The sequence below is a fragment of the Chelonoidis abingdonii genome, chromosome 19 (assembly GCF_003597395.2).
Source record: "Chelonoidis abingdonii isolate Lonesome George chromosome 19, CheloAbing_2.0, whole genome shotgun sequence".
In the NCBI taxonomy this organism is placed as follows: Eukaryota; Metazoa; Chordata; order Testudines; family Testudinidae; genus Chelonoidis; species Chelonoidis abingdonii.
Window position 1 is genome coordinate 1,928,268 of NC_133787.1, and position 18,436 is coordinate 1,946,703.

Genomic DNA, 18,436 nt, shown 5'->3' on the forward strand with positions numbered 1-18,436 from the left:
TAGAGGTTTTTAAGGTCAGGCTTGACAAAGCCCTGGCTGGGATGATTTAGTTGGGGATTGGTCCTGCTTTGAGCAGGGGGTTGGACTAGATGACCTCCTGAGGTCCCTTCCAACCCTGATATTCTATGATTCTCTGACTCAATCCTTCATGGAAGAGCTCTTCTTTTGTTGGCCCAAAGTCCAGGACAAGAAGCTAAGGAGTTATTCCCAGGATGTTACTGGAGACTAGTACAGACATAGGGCCAGTTTGCATTGGATGTAGTCTCCGTGGGTATGCTTACAGAGCAAAAGACCCCCGTGTCAGTGAATCTGAACTTGGGTCTACCGACTTGGGACTTGCTTTACGGCCCTAAAAATAGCTGTGTAGTGGTTCCTTCTCAGGCTGGAGCTCAGGGTCTGAAGCGGGGGAGGGGGTAGTTTTCAGAGCCTGGGCTCCAGAACTGTAGCATGAGCCCTGCAAACCTGTCTGCAGACCTGGGTTCTGAGACGTGCTGCTGCAGTGTAGACATACCCTATATGGGGAGAGATGGAGCAGTGAAGCTAAGCTGCTGCCTCTGCAGTCCCAGCTGGGCAGAGTCTAATGCAGGAGGACAATTTCCATTTACTTCTGGCCCCTAAACTGAAAGCACTCTGGAGCCAGGGCTGCCCTCCCCGTGGCCTTCTGAAATGCCAAGCACACTGTGGGTACTTAACAAGCATTGCTGAGTCAATGAGTCACTCCAGTTGGCACCATTATGCAGGACGCAGAGCCATTCTGTCAGCACTGGATGTTTAGAGTGGATTGTAGTATCCATCTTTTGTCACTCATAGGGCTATAGGAGCAGCCAATGGGAGTGGGAGGAGAGTTCTCAGGCAGAATATTTCACAAAGCCCCTGGCCATGTGCAAAATCGCTAGCACAGAGACGAGGTAGAAAGAGCTGTGGGATCATGTGGTTTGTTGCCTATACAACGACCAGACGTGTTAGCAGGTGGGATTCCAATCTAATGAAACCTTCTAATGACGATCTCATTTCTAGAGCATCTTTGATCCAGGAGGGTCCCGACGTGTTCGTGGCCACACTTTCCCTTGGTGTAAATGGGTAAAACTCCACTGATGTCAATGGAGTTATGTACTTACACCACAGAGAACTCATTTAAAAGACAGAAGCATTTTTCCCAACCGCTGAAATGCAGCCACCTCTGGGGTGGATTGGGGCAGTATTTGAATAGCACAGGGCACCAGCTTTAGAACAATACATGATGTTTAAACTACTGGGGCAGTTAAGGTAGATGGCACATCACACACGGTGGGACTTCAGGCAGGAGCCTAGGCTAACACATTAGAAATACAGGGATCCAATACGATAAAGCGAGTCTATCAAATACACATCACTGGGCAGACAGAGTCGCTGTCTCACCATAAACATCCAATGTTTAAAGTAAATGACACCATCTTAGTCGGCCATTCCAGAAGCAGGAAACTAGCTGCTGAGTTTAGGTTCCTGGTGCACCTCGCCTAAGAACTCACAGAGCGTTGGCTGTAACACACCCCATGGAGGGGAAGTTCCTACTTACCCCTGGAATGGAGCGATTGCCGTATCCCCTGATGCATGCTGGGTTATGCCGGTTATCGATGTTTATCCTTTCTTAAGATTTTGTATTTGAGGCCTGTGATGGGGTGTTTACCTCACACAAGGCAGAGCAGGTTAAATTAGACTAATTAACCTGAAGGGCTGCACCTGAGGAAGAGCCAGGGCTTGAGAGGCTGATTGATGATGGAGCCCAGCTGCCCAGCATGTAAGGCAGGGGTTCTCAGACTAGGGGTTGGGGCCCCTCAGGGGGTCGTGAGCTGTCAGCCTCCAGCATTTATAATGGTGCTTTAAATTAAAAACACTTTAAGGGGGGGGGGAAGGTCACACTCAGAGGCTTGCTATGTGAAAGGGGTCACCAGTACAAAAGTTTGAGACCCACTGCCGTAAGGCGAAAATCATGTATAGTCAAACACTCATTGAGTGGAATGGTGGGCGGAATTGCCTGCACTACAGGTACAATATGTAAATTGCTATTGTTCTCTTTTTTGTTTTGTTTTGCCAAGTGTATACAGCTAAAATCGCGTAAGTTAAATGCACCTATGATGCAACTCTACTGTAATTCATAACTTTTTTGACATCCACTGGAAAACAAAGTGGACAGGAGTACGCATGTTTTTGAAGACAATTTCCCTTCTGCTCAGTATTTGATCAAGCTGGTCCAAAATATAGGAAAAACAGCAAAGATTCTTGTTATCGTTCCTGTTTTCCCCCCAAAAGTTTTGGAATGTTGCTGGAATAACATCTATGAAATGAAATTTGTTGAAATATAGTGGGCCAGAGCTGGTGCATTGTTCTGTTCCCTTGAACCTGGTACATCCCTGGTGAAATGCAGTAGATGCTGGTCAAACATATGACCTGCCATGCTGGAATAGACCAGAGGTCACTGGTCTGTCTAGACTGGTACCCTGCCTCTGACCCTGCTCACTGATGGAAGCCCTTGTAAGGTAACTTGCAATGAACTTATTTTGTAATTCTGGACCTTGTCATTTTAAATGGGAACTTTAAGTGGTGCATTAACTTAGTTTTTTGTATTTAATCTATGGCAATATCACTTTCAGAATTGTGTTAAGTTATTTCCATGTCCTGCAATAACAAGTTCCATAAGTTACTATGTTGTGTATAAAATATTTCCTCTTATTGGCACTCAAGTGCATCCCTGCTCTGCAAGTGATTCTGTAGTATGGCATTGTGTGGTTCCATTCTTTAGCCTTGTTTACGCTAGAAAAGGTTTGCTGATATAACTACACCAGCAAACCCTCCTAGCACAGCTGCAGCTAATCCTAGCAAAAGTTTCAATGAAATAAGCTACTCCACCTAAAGCCCTCCCCCCACCCCCAGCATAACCACATCTGCACTAGGGCTTTTATTGATGTAGAAATGTTATTAAAAACCCCTACTCCTGCTGTGACATTACAATTCCAGCAAAGTTTCCAGTAGACCTTCCTGTAGTTTCTCGATGACATCATGGCAAGTATGCTCGTCTTACAAATTAAAGGATGTTATTTCTAGGCTACAGCTACACTAGAGAATTTACAGTGGTGGAGCTGCACTGCTGTAAGCTAATGTGACCGCTCTAAGCTGATGGGAGAGAGCTCTCTTCAGCTTCACGACTTCTGCCCTGTGAGCAGTGCTAGTTATGTCGCCAAGAGAAGCTCTCCCACCAGCATAGTGCTGTCTACCCCGGTGCTTAGATTGGTGTAACTTATGTTGGGTTTTCACACCGCTGAGTGACTTAAGTTATACTGAAGTAAGGGCTAGTGTGGACACAGCCTTGCTGTCAGCTCACTAAGGGCAAAGAGAATCAAGGTGGAATATTTCTCATGCATCATCACTAGTAAAAATGTTCCTAAGCCCAAACTAACCCCCCTAATACCTGTGCAACCTTGTTGTCTTCAGATCAGGTCCACAGTTACATTCGTGTAATCACTCTGCCACCCCTGGGTTTGCACAGGTGTCCATGATTAGAACTTCGAACAGTTCTATTGATGGTGCACGTGGGAGAACCGATGACGCAGCTCACTCCCTGCCATGTCAACACAGTGCCGAGCTAGCACCAGGAACAAGATGAGAGCTTATTTTATCCGCTAACTCAAGCGGATATGCTAGAGAGAAAACCACTCAGGCCCCAGTTCTGCCTTGCCTTGCCTCTTGTGTTCTCTCCGATACCTTTGCTAAGTGAGCGTCAGATGCTACCAAATCACAGTTGTAAGGCTAAATTCTCTGCAGGCATATTACCACTGACCTCAGGGGAGTTATCAGCAGATAATTTGCCCCCCTCAGACAGGTATAAGTGATGATACTCAGATTTTCTCCTTGCATGTTTAAGAAATCATTCTTGCATAGCTTCTTTTCAAACTAGAACCAGAGTTTTAAGACACTGGCAGTGGGACAAGCCAGCCCCAAGGCTGCTGCAGGACCACAGAAACACTGACCAGCCTTCAACCCTGATCATGAATCTGAATTTCGGATGGCAAAAAGTAACAAAATATCCCCCCATGGAGTGAGATTTTCAGAAGAGCTCAGGGCTGGAATTTCAAGGGCTCAGCATTACAGCCAGTGAGATTTTTTTGCACTGAAGCTCTTTTGAGGGAAGATTAGGGTTTTAACTAAATTATTTTTGAATTAAAAGTATCTGCTTTTCACAGGGAGATTCTAATTCTCATCCTCTCTGCCCCCCTCCCCTCACTGAAAAACTGAATACCCAAATACTGAAATACTTCAATTCAGAATTGCTCCCGTGGTGCCTTGTGGGAGTTGTAGTTTCAGAGCCTCATGCTTCCATTCTCCTCTATGGGGCAGTCTCTCTGGTCAAACTACATTTCCCATGATGCAGCAAATCCAGCGATGGCCATGATGTACTACCTAGCCTCACCAAGAGGCAATGGTGATGCATCATGGGAGAGGTAGTCTGACCAGGAAGCCCAGTCTGTAAATGAGAATGGGCTCACAAGGCATCTGAACTACAACTCCCACTATGCACCACACTATCACTTTTTTTTTTTTGCAAACACCCCACCTCTTTCCCCTCCCCCTCCAAAAACCCCTTAATTTTCTATGGAACCTCTCCCCAGCCACTGCCACTTTCCAAACAGTTCTACTCAGTACCCAGCACCTTCTATTCCTGTGACTCTTCAAGAGACATTTTCAACTGAGTGCAGCACCCAGTGTGCTTAGCACTTAGGCACCAGCTGGATTTTTCCAAATTGGGCGCTGAGCTCTTTTGAAAACCTAGTGTTTATTTGCTTGCAGATGTGGCCTTCATTGTCCCAGAGAAAAGAGATCCAAGCGCAGGCTGTCAGCCCTGGTAGCAGTACTTAAGTTTATTTGTAAACTGTTCTTTGGTAAACAATAAGACAGAACTTGAAAAGAACAAAACACAACAAAGAAAAGAGACAAAGAAAAATTATTCACTCCAGATTCAGGAATGCACAGGAAACAAACTATGCCAACGCAAGAGACACAGGCTGTACCCAGGAAGAGAACTGGACTATCACCCTACTGAATACTTAGCCTAAATCACAGAGCCATTGGTGGATGGGGTCATGCATCATTGCCCCTCTTGCTACTGTTGGCAAAGATTCTGTGACCTGGGTCACAAGCAGATCAGCAGGCCTAGCGGGGCGGGGGGGTTGGAGTTGATTGGTCAGGAACCCACCCAGTTGCTGTCCCTCCTCACCTGCTCACACTTGCCCTTTCTAGTCATCTTTGTGGAAGGTGGCAGGGTAGGGGAGGTATTGGAGGAGTGGGGGTGGTGCCTCTTTACATGGGGGGCTCGTTGCAGAGTACAATTTCCAGTTCCTTGCGGTATAGCTTCCCCCCGTCGGAGAGATTCATGATGCTCCTTCTGTAGTTGGTGAGCTGCTGGATGTTCATTTCCTGGCAGACGGTAACAGAAAGGAACATGATATAGAATGGCTGCATACACAGGATTAGATTTCAATGGTGTGTCATGGGATGAGCTGGCCCTTTGAAGTGGGATTCAAGGACCACCCAGATAGGGTTGCTAACTTGGAGTGTCTGTTTCTTAAATATTACCACCAGCAATGCCAGAACCTCCCCTGCCTCACCCCGCTCATCCCAAGGCCCTGCCCCCCCATCACTTCCTGCTTTTCCTCTCCCACCCCCACCCACCTGGCTCAGGAGGGACTCGCCCGCAGAGCTGGGGATGGGAGCTGCAGCTGCGCGACATAGGCAGGATGCAGCCACAGCTGAGTAGGGGGGACTGGAGTGGGTGAAGACCTGGCACCTCCCCCATCTGCAGCAACCAGACTTTGGGTGTCTGGTCAGTAGATCTGACTGGACACTGTCTGGTCCCCTTTTTGACTGGACTTTCTGGTTGAAAACCAAGCACCTGGCTACCCTACTCCCAGAGCAGAAGGATTTGGGGGATTGTAAGTTGCAGGGAGCATGAGCACTATAGGCTGGTAGCAAAGCATGCTGGGAAGAGAGGCAGTATAAAGGTTGCTTGTGGCAGTTCCCCCTAGTGAGGGGGAAAAAAGAGAAGAGTTGGCTCTCTCCATGAGAAGAAGCTTGGATGTGGGGAGACATTGAGAAGGAGGGAGCAGAACCCCTCATAGGAGACCAGGGCCGCCCAGAGGATTCAGGGGGCCTGGGGTCTTTGGCGGTGGGGGGTCCCCGCTTTGGCAGTAATTTGGCGGTGGGGGGGTCCTTCCGCCCTGGAGCGGAAAGATCCCTCGCTGCTGAAGACTCGGAGCGGAAGAAGCTCCGGGGGCCCAGGCCCCGTGAGAGTTTTCCGGGGCCCCAGGAGCGTGTGAAGGACCCCATTCCAGGGACCCTGAAAAACTCTCGTGGGGGGGCCCCTGGGGCAAATTGCCCCACTTGCTCCCCGCTCTGGGCGGCCCTGTAGGAGACCCTTGGGTGGAGGGCTAATGCAATTCGGCCAGCAAGGGGAAATAGACAACAACTGTGTCTGAAGGCAAGAGGTGAGCTGCATTATTCCTCAGTGGGGGCCAGGCCCAGAGACTCGAACTCCGCCATGGTATGCGGCTGCAACACCACTGAGAGCAGTGCAGTTTTCCCAGCGTAAAGCGAGAGCAAGATGGGTAAATCAGGCCCAGTCTGCATTTGGCCTACAGACTTGCTTACTCTCTCCTTAAGTACCTCTTGGACTCTGCAAAACAGCTGGAGCAGCTGCTCGTACTCTGGCTAGAATGACCCTCACCCCTGCACAGAGAGTCAGAAGCACCAGACTCTTAGAAAGGAGCAGATGTGGGACTTCAGTGGAGCACAGGCCTCTGCACGGAGGCAAACTCTGTGCATTGAGTGGCCTGCAGGTAAGCACCCATGTCCTGACTTGGCAATGGGCCATATTCACACTGCAGAGTTCAATGGCTTCTTGGCTGGGTCATCTGCAGGGATTGGACCTGGATCTAAAACCATGAGCCTCTGCTGTCTAAGCTTAATAATAATAAACCTGCTCACTGGCAGTAGCAGCTTCCTTTGTGCCACTCTGATTGAGCAGCACCTTGCACTGCTGCAAAGGGTCAACCAGTGATTCAAGCGCCTGGTCTCCACTGTTCCTGCATTCCTCAGGGCAGACATTGCCAGCACTGCGCAGGCTTCTTCACAGCCACCTGATCGGGTGCTGAGCAAACCCCAGATGCCCAGCACTAGCACTCTGGCCCACCTTCTGCACCAGGGCAGGTGCAAGGATGTTTCGCACCCGAGGTGAAACTTCCACCTTGTGCCCCCCTCACGCCCCTGCCCTGAGGCGCCCCCCCTCATGGCAGCTCCCCACCCTCCACCCTGAGGCAGCCTCCCCACCCCAGCTCATCCTGCTCTGCCTCCACCCCGAGCACGCCATTGCTGCTTCACTTCTCCCACCTCCCAGGCTTGTGGCACCTAAGCTGATTGGCGTTGCAAGCCTGGGAGGCAGGAGAAGTGAAGCAGCCACGGCGTGCTCGGGGAGGAGGTGGGGCAGGAGTCAGCTGGAGTGGGGAGTTCCCCTGCATGTCGCCCCCTCCCCCCCTTACTTGCTGCAGGCGGCCCTCCCCATGCTCCCCTGCCCCAGCTCCCTCTGCCTAAATGCTGGCGGCGGCCGAAGACCCGTCTGCCGTGGTCTCTGCCAAAGAAAATGGCGCCCCCCAAATGCCAGTGCCCTTGGCGACCGCCTAGGTCGCCTAAATGGTTGCACCGGCCCTGTTCTGCACCCTGCAGGATTGAACCCTAAATGACAATTCCAGCTAGGACTCCAGCATGTTAACCTTTGGGCCAGATACTCCAGTGCAGCATCTGTGCACCACGCGGGTCTGCAGCCAGCTGGCCCCAAGACGAGTTCCCCATGCTTGCTGCAGGTATAAAGGATGACCCTGTGATGCACTGATCCATGCTAAGGCCCTGCCCTGCACTTCATCCACACAAGACACAGACTAGTCGCGGAGGATGTAACAGCTGCTATGGCAGACCTAGGGTGCAAAGCTGCTCCAGTGGATTTGCCTGTCGACTTTAACAGGAGCAGCCCTTAGGTTTGTCTCCATCTGTTTACCCACAAGAAGCTCACCTTCTTGTTCTTCTCATAGAGGTCTTTCAAAAGGGCATCCAGCTCGTTCTCATCAATGAAGCCACTCCCATCCTGGTTAGCAAGAGCAGGAAAATACACACACATTAATCCAACCCAAGGGGCCCTGCAATCATCTCCCTGCCTCTGCTCCCTAGGGCTGCAGTGGCCTTCCTGTCAATCACCAGACCTGCCATTCCCCTGGATCACTCACAGGTTTGGGGGCCTGTAAGCTACAGGAAACCCAACACAGCAGCACTCTCTTTAGCTCAGAGGGCAGCAGTGGGGAACTGGTTTCACTTTTGACTTTGTTCATAATGTGATGATGCCACCATCGCAGACACTGCCACTCTCCCTGGGGTAAGGCCCTGAGTCAAAGCCCCTTGCAGGCACCAGAAAGGCTTTGAGTATATGGCCTGGACCAGAGCCCACTGGCATGACTCCATTGAAATCAAAGGTGTTACACTAGTGTAAGTGACAGGAGAATACTGCCCTATACAGTGGCTGGTGCCAGCTCTACTCGCTATAAAGGCCCACAACAGTGGTCCAGAAAAGCAGGATTTCATTCTCCATTATTATTCTGTCTCTAAATCCACATATTCCCTGTGTTCTGATCCCTGGATTCACAGAGACTTTAAAATGTGCTCTTCTGTCCTCTGCGGGCACAACTCCCCTGCTCACATTGAAACAAGAGTCCTCCACACCCCTTCCATGAGCAGAGTGGTTGGCTATGTGCTGTGGGCCAAAGCCCCAGCTAGCATCAATTAGCATAATTATGCTGCAACTCAATGGAGCCCTGCGGATTTACACCAGCAGAGGCTCTGGCTAGAGGGTCTTTTATTCTGGGCTGGTTTTATGACGGTGAATGGGAGAAAATGCCAAAATGCCTTTCCCAGTCGCAGCAGGCTAGAGAGACTAGGGGAAATAAAGTGCCAGGAAGAGTTCTTCCTGCACCAGGCTCATGGGATTTCAAATCCCCTTGTGCTCCCCCCGCCCCATCCACGCAAGCCTCTTACCGTGTCATAAAATGCAAAGATAGCGTTGAATTCCTCGGTGGCTAGTTTCATTCCCTGGACAATGACAGGAAGAATAAAGAAATGAGCCATGCACACAGGGAGGGATGAGGGGGAAAACAATCAAACGGGGAAAAAGAGAGCAATCTTTTTTACCTGAAATTTAAGTAGGAAGTTCTCCTGCACAGGTAAGAGTCTGCAGAGAGATTGTGAAAGGGTAAATAGGGAGCTGAGAGGAGACACTCACCCAGCACATGTGGCCAGGGCGGGGGAGATCGTCCTCAGCGCTCTACACAGATGCTGCCCTGGAGCGATCAGCCTTGCCTGCTCTTCTGTGGATGTCCTGCACTCAAGCTAGTTAGTGGAGCCCCATAAAGATGGGTCTACAGTCTGCACCAACCCGCTTCTGAATGGAGGCCTCCCTGTTTTGCCACGCAGCCCACTCAGGAAGGGCATGGTCCTCCACTCAGGGAGACCGAGGCTTAAACGCTGTTGAGATTGATCGACTGGTCACAGCCCAGACTCCAGTGGGTGTTTGTCTGCACCCTGAGTTGGCATGCTGAGGAGAGTCAGGCCAGATGAGGAATAGCAACGGGTGCTACAGGTTGGCAGCGAGGTGCTTTGGCAGAATTGGGCAGGAAGCAGTTTGTACTACAGACTGCAGCTACTGGTGATTAATCTCCAGTCATGGGCAGTGGGGGGTAATGTTGTTCTTTTACAGAGGCCATAAGGCCAACGGTATCAGCCTGCATGGAATGCTTTTTCTGCAGCTGGGCAAGCCACAGTATCTCTTCCACGCCTGGTGCTGATTCCTCTGTGGCACTAGTGTGAATGAGAAGAAACTCCATGGAGCTCCATTGATGCAATTGGGAAGGGAGTCAGGCTCCCGGACTAACTGCAGCAGGGTCTGAAGCCCTTCTTTTAGAATGGCTTTGAGACAGGACTGGAGTGGCTTGTTGAACAAGTTCAGAGGCTACCTGGCTGCATGCAGACGGAGCTGTAATTCAGCAAGGGGGAAGATGGATTTGACTGGGGGGAGGGTCCATAGCTTTCTTTGGCTCTTGCAGGGGAAGACTAAGAAGCCCAAGTAGCAAGCAGTGGAAGAGGACCCTTACCGGGACATCTCCGACAGGCCCAGCTTCCCGTCCCCATTCATATCGAACATCCGCAGCTGATGGGACACAAGCCAGCAGTCTGTTAGTGACCAGCTCTTTCCTCTACCAATGTCCCCAGTTGGGATTGCATCTAAGCCTTTGGCAAAGCAGGGGGTCAGCTGACACCTTGCCAGCTTTCTACTGGGGGTAGGGAAATGGGGCCTGTTAAATTCAGAGTCATGGAGGTAGGGTTGCCAGGGGTCTGGTTTTTGACTGGAAAGTTCAGTCAAAAAGGGAACCTAGCAGTGTCCGGTCACCTGCAGTAACACGACTCCGCCAGTGCAGGACGGGAAGTGCAGCAGCTGTGGCAGGAGCCTGGAGGAGCTGCTCTCTGCTCAGCTGCTCGTGGAGAGAAGTGGCTGGCTGGCTCTTAGCCATCTCCAGCAGACAGATTGGTGCGTGTGGGGGAATCCTGCCAGCTCCTGCCTGACCTGCTCTGCCGTGCTCTTCCCACCCTGGCCTCTTGCTCCAGGGACTGACCCCCACCCCCTCCATGCCTCACATGGGCAGGCAGGCACTGCATCTGCTCCTCCCAGCCCACCTCTGCAGGTGGCAGGTGAGTCCCAGGGCCGGGGGAGCAATGGGGGAGGAGCAGGCGGGAAGCAGGGCCTAGGGGTGAGGCCTTGGGGGAAGGGGCAGGGGTAGGGCTGGGTGCCCGGTTTTCAGCAGTTAGAAAGTTGGCAATCCCAGGAGGAGAGCAGGCCTGGTCCAGGGTGTGTTATGGGGAAAGCTCTCGTCAGCCAGAGAAGCTTGAGTTTATAGCTACGTGAACTGTAGGGAGAAAAGTTTGAGCCAAACTGTTCCCTAGTGTAACTGTAATGGGCAGCCCCCAGGGATAGATTGTGTGTATGTATTTTACTCTCAGTAAAGCCTGGGACAGGTTTAACAATGTCAAGCTCTTTCATAGCACTTTTAATCAGTGGAGCTCAAAGCAATTTAAACAGAAGGCCACTATCTTTATCCCCATTATACAGACAGCAAAACTGAGGCCCAAGGGGGAAGAGACTTGCCCAAGGTCATCTAGCAGATCAGTGTCAGAGCTGGGACAAGGCCCCAGGTCTCCACACTTCCAGTCTAGTGCACTCTTCATTAGGACAAACGGAGACAGGTGGAACAAGTGTACTTTCCACATCACAGGCCACTAGCCAGATTCTGTTGGGAATCTCTGCAGAGGGGCCAAGGAATTGCTGGAGGCCTAGACACCGAACTCCCCTTTCGTGCTAAGAGTGGACCTTTTGGGGCAGTTGGGGAAGCCTGCCCTGCTGCCAACCATTCTGTGGTTAGACACAGGCCTCTGTTCTCCAGGGCTAGCACCGGAGAACTTTGCACTGGCCCCAGCCTGCCCTTTCCTGTGACTGAAGGGCTCAGCCCAGGGGCGTGCTGTTCACACTCCTACAACAGAATGGGCTTAAATTTCTGAGCCAGATTTCTTACTGCCCTGGGGACTCAGGGCAGGGAGTGCTGCAGAACAAGTGCACCCGTCCTCTGAGGGCCTACCATTGCTATTAGACAGAGCAGCACTTCTGACAGGCTCTGGGAGTCTTTTGGCTGGAAGATGGTAGCGGTGACCTTGGGGAGGCTCAGGGTCCTGAGACAGAAATAGAATTGCCCCAGCCCAAGCAGAAGATTGCATTCATCCCAGTGCTACTCTGCTACGGGCGCCACAAGCTCTTTGGGGCATGTGTGTGTACAACGCATAGCACAACGGGGGCCTGAGCAGGCCTCTCAGTGCTACCCCAATCCCTGTAATAGGGAACACCTAACCAGGCCAGGAGTTGCACTGCAGCACATGGGCTCAGTCACTCGTGCGAGGGACACATTCCCCACGTTGGCTAATGGAGCTGCTCTCACTGCACCAGCTGAAGAGGAGGAGGGGGTGGGGGGAGATGTTTACCCAAACCAGGCGGGGGATGCGGGAGCATCTCTGATTTTAGCAGTGGAGGGAGGAGCTGTGTTCCCTCTGCTCTAACCCCTAGGCTTTTCACCCTTCTTCAGGCAGCTGGACTCATGCAGACTGACTCCTCGTCCCCACAACTTCTTTGAGCAGGTTGCTCCTCTGCTGCAGCCGCTTCCTCAGGAAGCAGAATGGGCTCTGAAGGGAGGGAGCTGGGTCAGCTGCCGTAGGGGAGGCAGCAGCAGCAGTACCCCCCGGGATTGGTCTCACTTACTATGGTCTGTGTATATTCTTGCAGCTTTGGCTCATCGTAGGGCTTGTTCGCTTTCTTTAACAGGTCTGACAGGAACCCCTGCCACAGGAGAGGACCACATAAGCTTTGTCACGGTTACAGACCCTGGCTTACCAAGGCAGGACTCTACCTGCGTTGCTGTAGTAAAAACATGCCCCTTGTTTTTCTTCACTGGGGAAAAAGGCACATTCACTGCTGGGCAGTCTAGGAATGGTGCTGAGATGCGTCCCACCTGTCCAGTCAAGGGCAAAATGCAAGAGCACGTCTGAAAATGTTAGTGTGGGAACGTCAAGGGGACGCAGTGCTCAGTGGCTATTACCTTGGCACCCCCATCGCTGTGCCAGTCTCAAAGCAGCACAGTGTTTGGCACAAATTCCTCTCGGACTAAACCTGGGGAATGAGCGCTTAGAGTGAAGTGCCTACTCCTTACATGCTCCAGAGGAAGTAGCGTCTCCTCTTGCCTCTTGGGGCCAGATTTAGCCCCAGTGTACAGCGACATCAATGGGGCTGGACCTATTTCCACTGGGGTTGAATTTGTCTTTAGGTTTGTTGATGTCACAGCATCACTCATGAGATTAGGCATTTCTCACTCTGAATCACCCCCAACAGAACCTTCTTAAAAGAGCTCTAAATTCCCTTCCAGAATGGGAATTGCTTGATCACCGCTTCATTCTATGTGCCTTGAGAAATACCCCAACCCAAAGGTAAATTGCACCACAGCTCTGACCGACTCCAGAGCCGCCTTGCTGATGTGCACCAAAACATTCTGCTGGCTCTTCACCCTCTGAAAGGTACATGGCACCCAGCCAAGGGGACTGGCCCAAATGACGTTCCCAGTCTCTCACAAGGTTTTTCAGATCAGGAGCACTTGAGCAGCCCATCGAGTAAGGCAAAGCTAGAAGAAGGGGCAGCTTCCAGCATTGTACACCTCTAATATCCTAAGATGAACGGAGTGTGACCTGCCATTTCACCGAAACAGCTGGTGTTAGTAGGCTCTGTTCTGTATGGTGCAGAGAGCCCTCAACGCTTCTGGACGCTGATGGCAACTGACGTTGCTCAGTACTTTACAGGAACAGCCCATAGTTACAAAGGGAATGAAGCTTTCTTGAAATGAGGCCACTGGCTCTGCAGAAGCCAGTAGGTCACAGTAAGTGGAATTTTAAGATCAATATGTTAATACAGGCAGTCTGCAAACAGTCTTATAATGTGAGGCAATATAGACAATACACAGTGAAACCTGCCTTCAGCCACCATCCACAGGGCAAAGCAGAAACCAGTTGCCTACCTAGGAGCAATGGATTTCTAAGGACTACACCAAATTGCCATGGAAACTTTGGGGTTCCTTTACAGAGGTGACTGAAGACAATGCAATGCCATCATGGAGTGGGTCCTTAGTGCAGATTCTACTGCTTGCATTTGTGCAACCCCATTGGCATTCAGTGGAGTTGCAGTGAAGTAACTGGGCAGGATTTGACCTTGGGTGTGTTTGGTGAGCTTTACTTCTAGCTGTTTCTGGACAGTTGCAGACCTCTGATCGTTATCAGCTCATCTCCTCAAACTATTCTAATGTAGGACATTCAGTAAGAGCCTCCCTTCTCCCTGAATGCTGCACAGTCCCTAGTGCTGGGTAACCAGAGCCCAGCTCTGCTTCTGCCAGAGTCAGTGACAGTTTTCCCATTTGACTTCAATGGCAGCAGGAGCAGGCGCTATGCTGTGGAGTACAATGCAGGCTGAAGTGATCAGGAGCTGCAAAGGGACAGTGTAAGCTATCAAGCATAGCTTCTTACAGGCTGAGTGATCATAAGATAGACACGAACTGCAGCCACGCACACGCTGCTTTCCTTAGAGAATGACTCTCGAGAGAGGTATGGTATAGAATGCCACCCTAGAATAGCCCCCACCAACAGCACAGCCCTTTAAAGTCATATCTCCAAGACACTCTTCAGTCATCCCCCACCTTGAGTTCATTGGCTTCTATATATCCACTGCGGTCTGTGTCATATTTCCGCCAGGCCTGCAATGGAAATGCCACATATTAGTACAAGTGATTCCCCTACTGAAAAAAGTAATAGATTTTGGATAGTGAGACAGTGATAGCTCTTTGATCTAGAAGACGAAGGTATGGATGCGATCTAATGGCTAGAAGCTGAAGCTAGAACAATTCAGGCTAGAAATCAGGAGAAAATTTAATCCTTAGGGTAATTAGCCATTGGAAGAACTTACATAGGGACATGATGGATTCTCCATCACTTGAAGTCTTTAAATCTAGAATGGATGTCTTTCTAAAAGATCTGCTATAGGTCAAACAGAAGTTATGAGCTCGATGCAGAAATTACTTGGTAAGCTCTAGGGCCTGTGTTATACAGGTCAGACTAGATGCTCATAATAGTCCCTCTGGCCATAGCAGCTTCATGACATACTCGTTGGGAATCCACTGATTTTCTTGGGAACTGCATCCACTTAACACTGGGGCTGGATCTGGCCTGAGGTACATATGTACACAGCAGTGAATGGACTGGGACTACCCGTCAGCTTTTCCTTTTTAGGCAGCCCCTCTCGTGGCACTGGGAATGGGAATAACTAAAGCTACCATGACAACAGACCTATAACGCATGAGGTCCATTCTCCCAGTGATTTGTGTGTTGTCTCAACATTGGCGCATCCATCTCAAATACAATAAGAACTACCCCACAACCACCTGCACCAAATGCAAATGAAACCCAACCTGTTGAGGCGTTTGGCTCAGTGAGCATGAACCTGTTCTGTAGCTGTGGAGGAGACAAATTGTTACCCATAAACAACAGAGGTGACAAAGCGGGAGGGAAGGGCAGTAGAAATGCTCATTTTGCCTCACACGTGCTTAGCATTTATTGTAAGTTTCTCTCTATCTTGGGTCTATCTCATCCTTTCCCATGACAGCTGAGTCCCCAGTTGAAGTCAGGCCCTATAGAGCAGAAGCCTGTTTACAGTCTCTCTCTGTCTCAGATATTCGTGTGGACCTAACAAATCAAAAGACATTTATCTGTTCAGGGTTGGTTGATCAAAGTATTTTCCTTCTTCCTGTGAAGATCCTACATTGTCTCCCCCACACGGTGTGTCGGAAGAGGTCTTCCTAAGTGCTATTCTACTGCCTACTGTAGCTTTCCATCACCATCTGGCATGGGGAAAGCACAGCTCCTCATTGGTCTCTGGAGTTTTCTGAAGCTACATCTCTCAGGGGACGGGTTTTTGTCATGAGGGGAATTGGTTTAGCAGAGCTGGGTGCACTCAGGGAAAAACGGTGTCAAGAGTTCATGCTCATTATTATACTCGCTATTGGCGGAGTGGGCTGAATTTAATATTTAATGACGTGCTTATTAAGCAATAACTCCACTTGTCTATTAAATGGCAACAGGTAGGCTCCTGTTTCATCGAACAGCATCACATTTGCATGTTGTTCTCATTTTCCAATAATTGTTTTAAGCCCTTGCGGTGTTGCTGTGCATTGCTAAACAGCTGCTACACTTCACTAGCTGGTGAAACCTTTCATGTACATATAATATTTATGAAGAACTTTGGAATTTGTCAGACAGAGATGCCATATCACTTTATAATTTGAGAGGGTCTTTAATCCTATCCTCTTAAAGAGCGTTTAAATATTAACTACTTACGCCCAAAAATGTCCCTCTGAAGTAGATAAGGGAGATAAAGGTCATTTTACCCTCCTCCATAATGCTGCCACTTCTGTGTGGAACACGACTGCTGTTTGATGGCACAAAGTAACACTACATAGTTTAGGACTGACAGTGAAGAAAAGACCATCCAAATAATACTGGGAGTGAAATTTAGGGAGGCAGAATATAAATAACTAACCTGCAATTTGGGCAAGACACAGGAGCTAACTTCCTTACTGTTCTGAGAAGTGCCACAGATAGCACCTCCAACAGCACAGCGCCCACCGACAGATATGCCTATAGACACTAATCATCTCCCACAGCCCAGATCTATCTCCCTGCTGGTCCCTTCCTCTTCAAATTCTTGAAAGAGGCTAAATAACTGATTTAAAGCATCTGGAAATTTAGAATATTCTCTTGTAAAGTGAATTTTGGCAGCACAACACAAGGGAAGTCCTCTTCCCCTTCCACAAGGAAATATCCCACTAATGAGCAGCACCAGGGTCTCAAGTCCAGATTCCTGGCTAGGACTTGGGAGTGATCAAAGAAGAGAGCTCCTGCCCCAAAACTCCCTCCCAGGTTTTCCAGTGTGAGCTGGTCCAGGCCTTTTGAGATTAGGGAGTGTTCCTGGATGCCATTGTTGTGCAGGTGTAATCAGTGAAGATCCTGGATTGAAGGTGCGCCTTAGTCACTGGGACTTGGGGGTTAGAAACCAGCCAACCTGTCACTCTGGGAAGAGGGAGCAGGGATGTTCCCACACTCCACTTTGTACTTATCATAAACTATCTGACTAGCTCAGGGACTTGCAGAGTACCTGTCCCCTTAACGAAGTGCATTATGACACCAGAATTATGGTGCAGGCTCTGTGGCAGACCCTGTCTGTCCATACAGCATCACTCAATATGGCTCCAGTCCTGAACTGCTTAATACAAGCAACAAAAAGGACAAAACTACTGTGTGGATGTGTAGGGCTAAATGCTGCTCCCACTGAAGTCTGTGGCAAAACATCCCCGGACTTTAATGGTATCACGGTTTGGCTTGTTGTGTCCATAGCTATAGCTTGCCTTCAGTGGGAGGACAGAATTACAGCTGGCATGTAGCTATTTCTTTTCCAGGTAAAAACATTCAGAGGAAGCCAGCATGGCTGCTGGACAGAGAAACCACTCACCTAGAGAGTGTGGCCAGGCTGTATTCATTAGGAATAGCATGTTAGTCAGTGCATTTCCCCTGGTAACAGTTCAAGTACATTCCCCCTGCCCTGCCTGCCTGCCTCATGCTCCCCGCATCCCCAGCCTCCTAACATGCAGGAGAAACATTCTACCAAACTGGTCAGAATTAAAGAAATTACAGGCCAAATTCCTTATTCAGCCCTTGATGTCAGTGGAAATTTAGCCTAAATTCTGGAATGGTTTGGTTAGAATAATAATAATAATAAAAATCTCTGCTCACCTCCATGAATTCAGAACTGGAGCCAACATGCTGTCTGAAACACAATAGGAAGTTCTCCTCTGTAGGCAGGATCTGAGCCAGCTGGAGAGTGCGGGAGACAGCAAAGCCATCAGTGAGTAGAAGGCAAGTCACATAACACACAGAGAATCCTTGGTCCATCCCACTGGTGCGTGTAGACAGTGACACAACAGGATTGTGTTTCCTTTTTTACTGCATCTTTGTAATTTTTGCTGCTGTTACAGGCCACTGCCATTTTGTGAGGGAGAATCAATGCAGCATGTTGCAGAGGAGACACATATGTTGTGCTCTCTCTCCCTCTCATTGCAAATTTACTTTTGCTCTTAATTGTTTTGTTGTTTTGCTTAACCTAAAATAAGTCATTGAGACTGAAATAATATGGTTGCTCTTTGCACATGGAAAGAACATAACTAGTCCCATCTCCATTGTTTGCAATAATTCCCTAGAAAAAGGAATTATGTTTCAGATCTTCTATCTGTTTTGTCCTCTTCCTGATGAAACACAATAGCAGAGTGCATGTTACATTCCTCTCTAATGGCTAGGCCACTAGTCAATAACAGCCTACTGCTGCTACTAGCTAACAGAGTGAAACCACTAGCTCCAGTGACTGAAGTCTGTGCTTTTGTGTGAAGGTCCTGGCCTTGAATTCTGCTGATAGCTACGAATGAGGTTTGTTACACTGTAATTCAACAGACTTGCTCCATGCGTTAATAAGGGAGTTTGAAAGTATTGTGGCTCTTTTTTACTTCCTTGTTTGGTGCACCAGCATCCTTGCTGAGGCTGAGCCTAGCTCTCGGAGTCAGGCTAGGAGGTTAAATGCTGCCACAGAACTAACCAGGGGAGGCCAGTCACACTAAACACTTTGTTCTACCTA

General features: G+C 49.5%; 1 protein-coding gene across 1 annotated transcript in view; it reads right to left on the reverse strand.

Moving 5' to 3' along the window:
* Nucleotides 1-4,872: 4,872 nt before the first annotated feature.
* Nucleotides 4,873-18,436, reverse strand: part of CALB2 (calbindin 2) — a 58,890-nt gene continuing 45,326 nt past the window's right edge. The window contains exons 4-11 of the mRNA XM_032784084.1: nt 17,545-17,625; nt 14,400-14,456; nt 12,425-12,502; nt 10,218-10,273; nt 9,259-9,298; nt 9,106-9,159; nt 8,093-8,164; nt 4,873-5,448 (exon numbers count right to left, since the gene is read on the reverse strand). Of these exons, the coding sequence (XP_032639975.1) occupies nt 5,332-5,448; nt 8,093-8,164; nt 9,106-9,159; nt 9,259-9,298; nt 10,218-10,273; nt 12,425-12,502; nt 14,400-14,456; nt 17,545-17,625 (555 nt within the window). The 3' untranslated portion in view covers nt 4,873-5,331. The remainder of the gene's footprint in view (nt 5,449-8,092; nt 8,165-9,105; nt 9,160-9,258; nt 9,299-10,217; nt 10,274-12,424; nt 12,503-14,399; nt 14,457-17,544; nt 17,626-18,436) is intronic.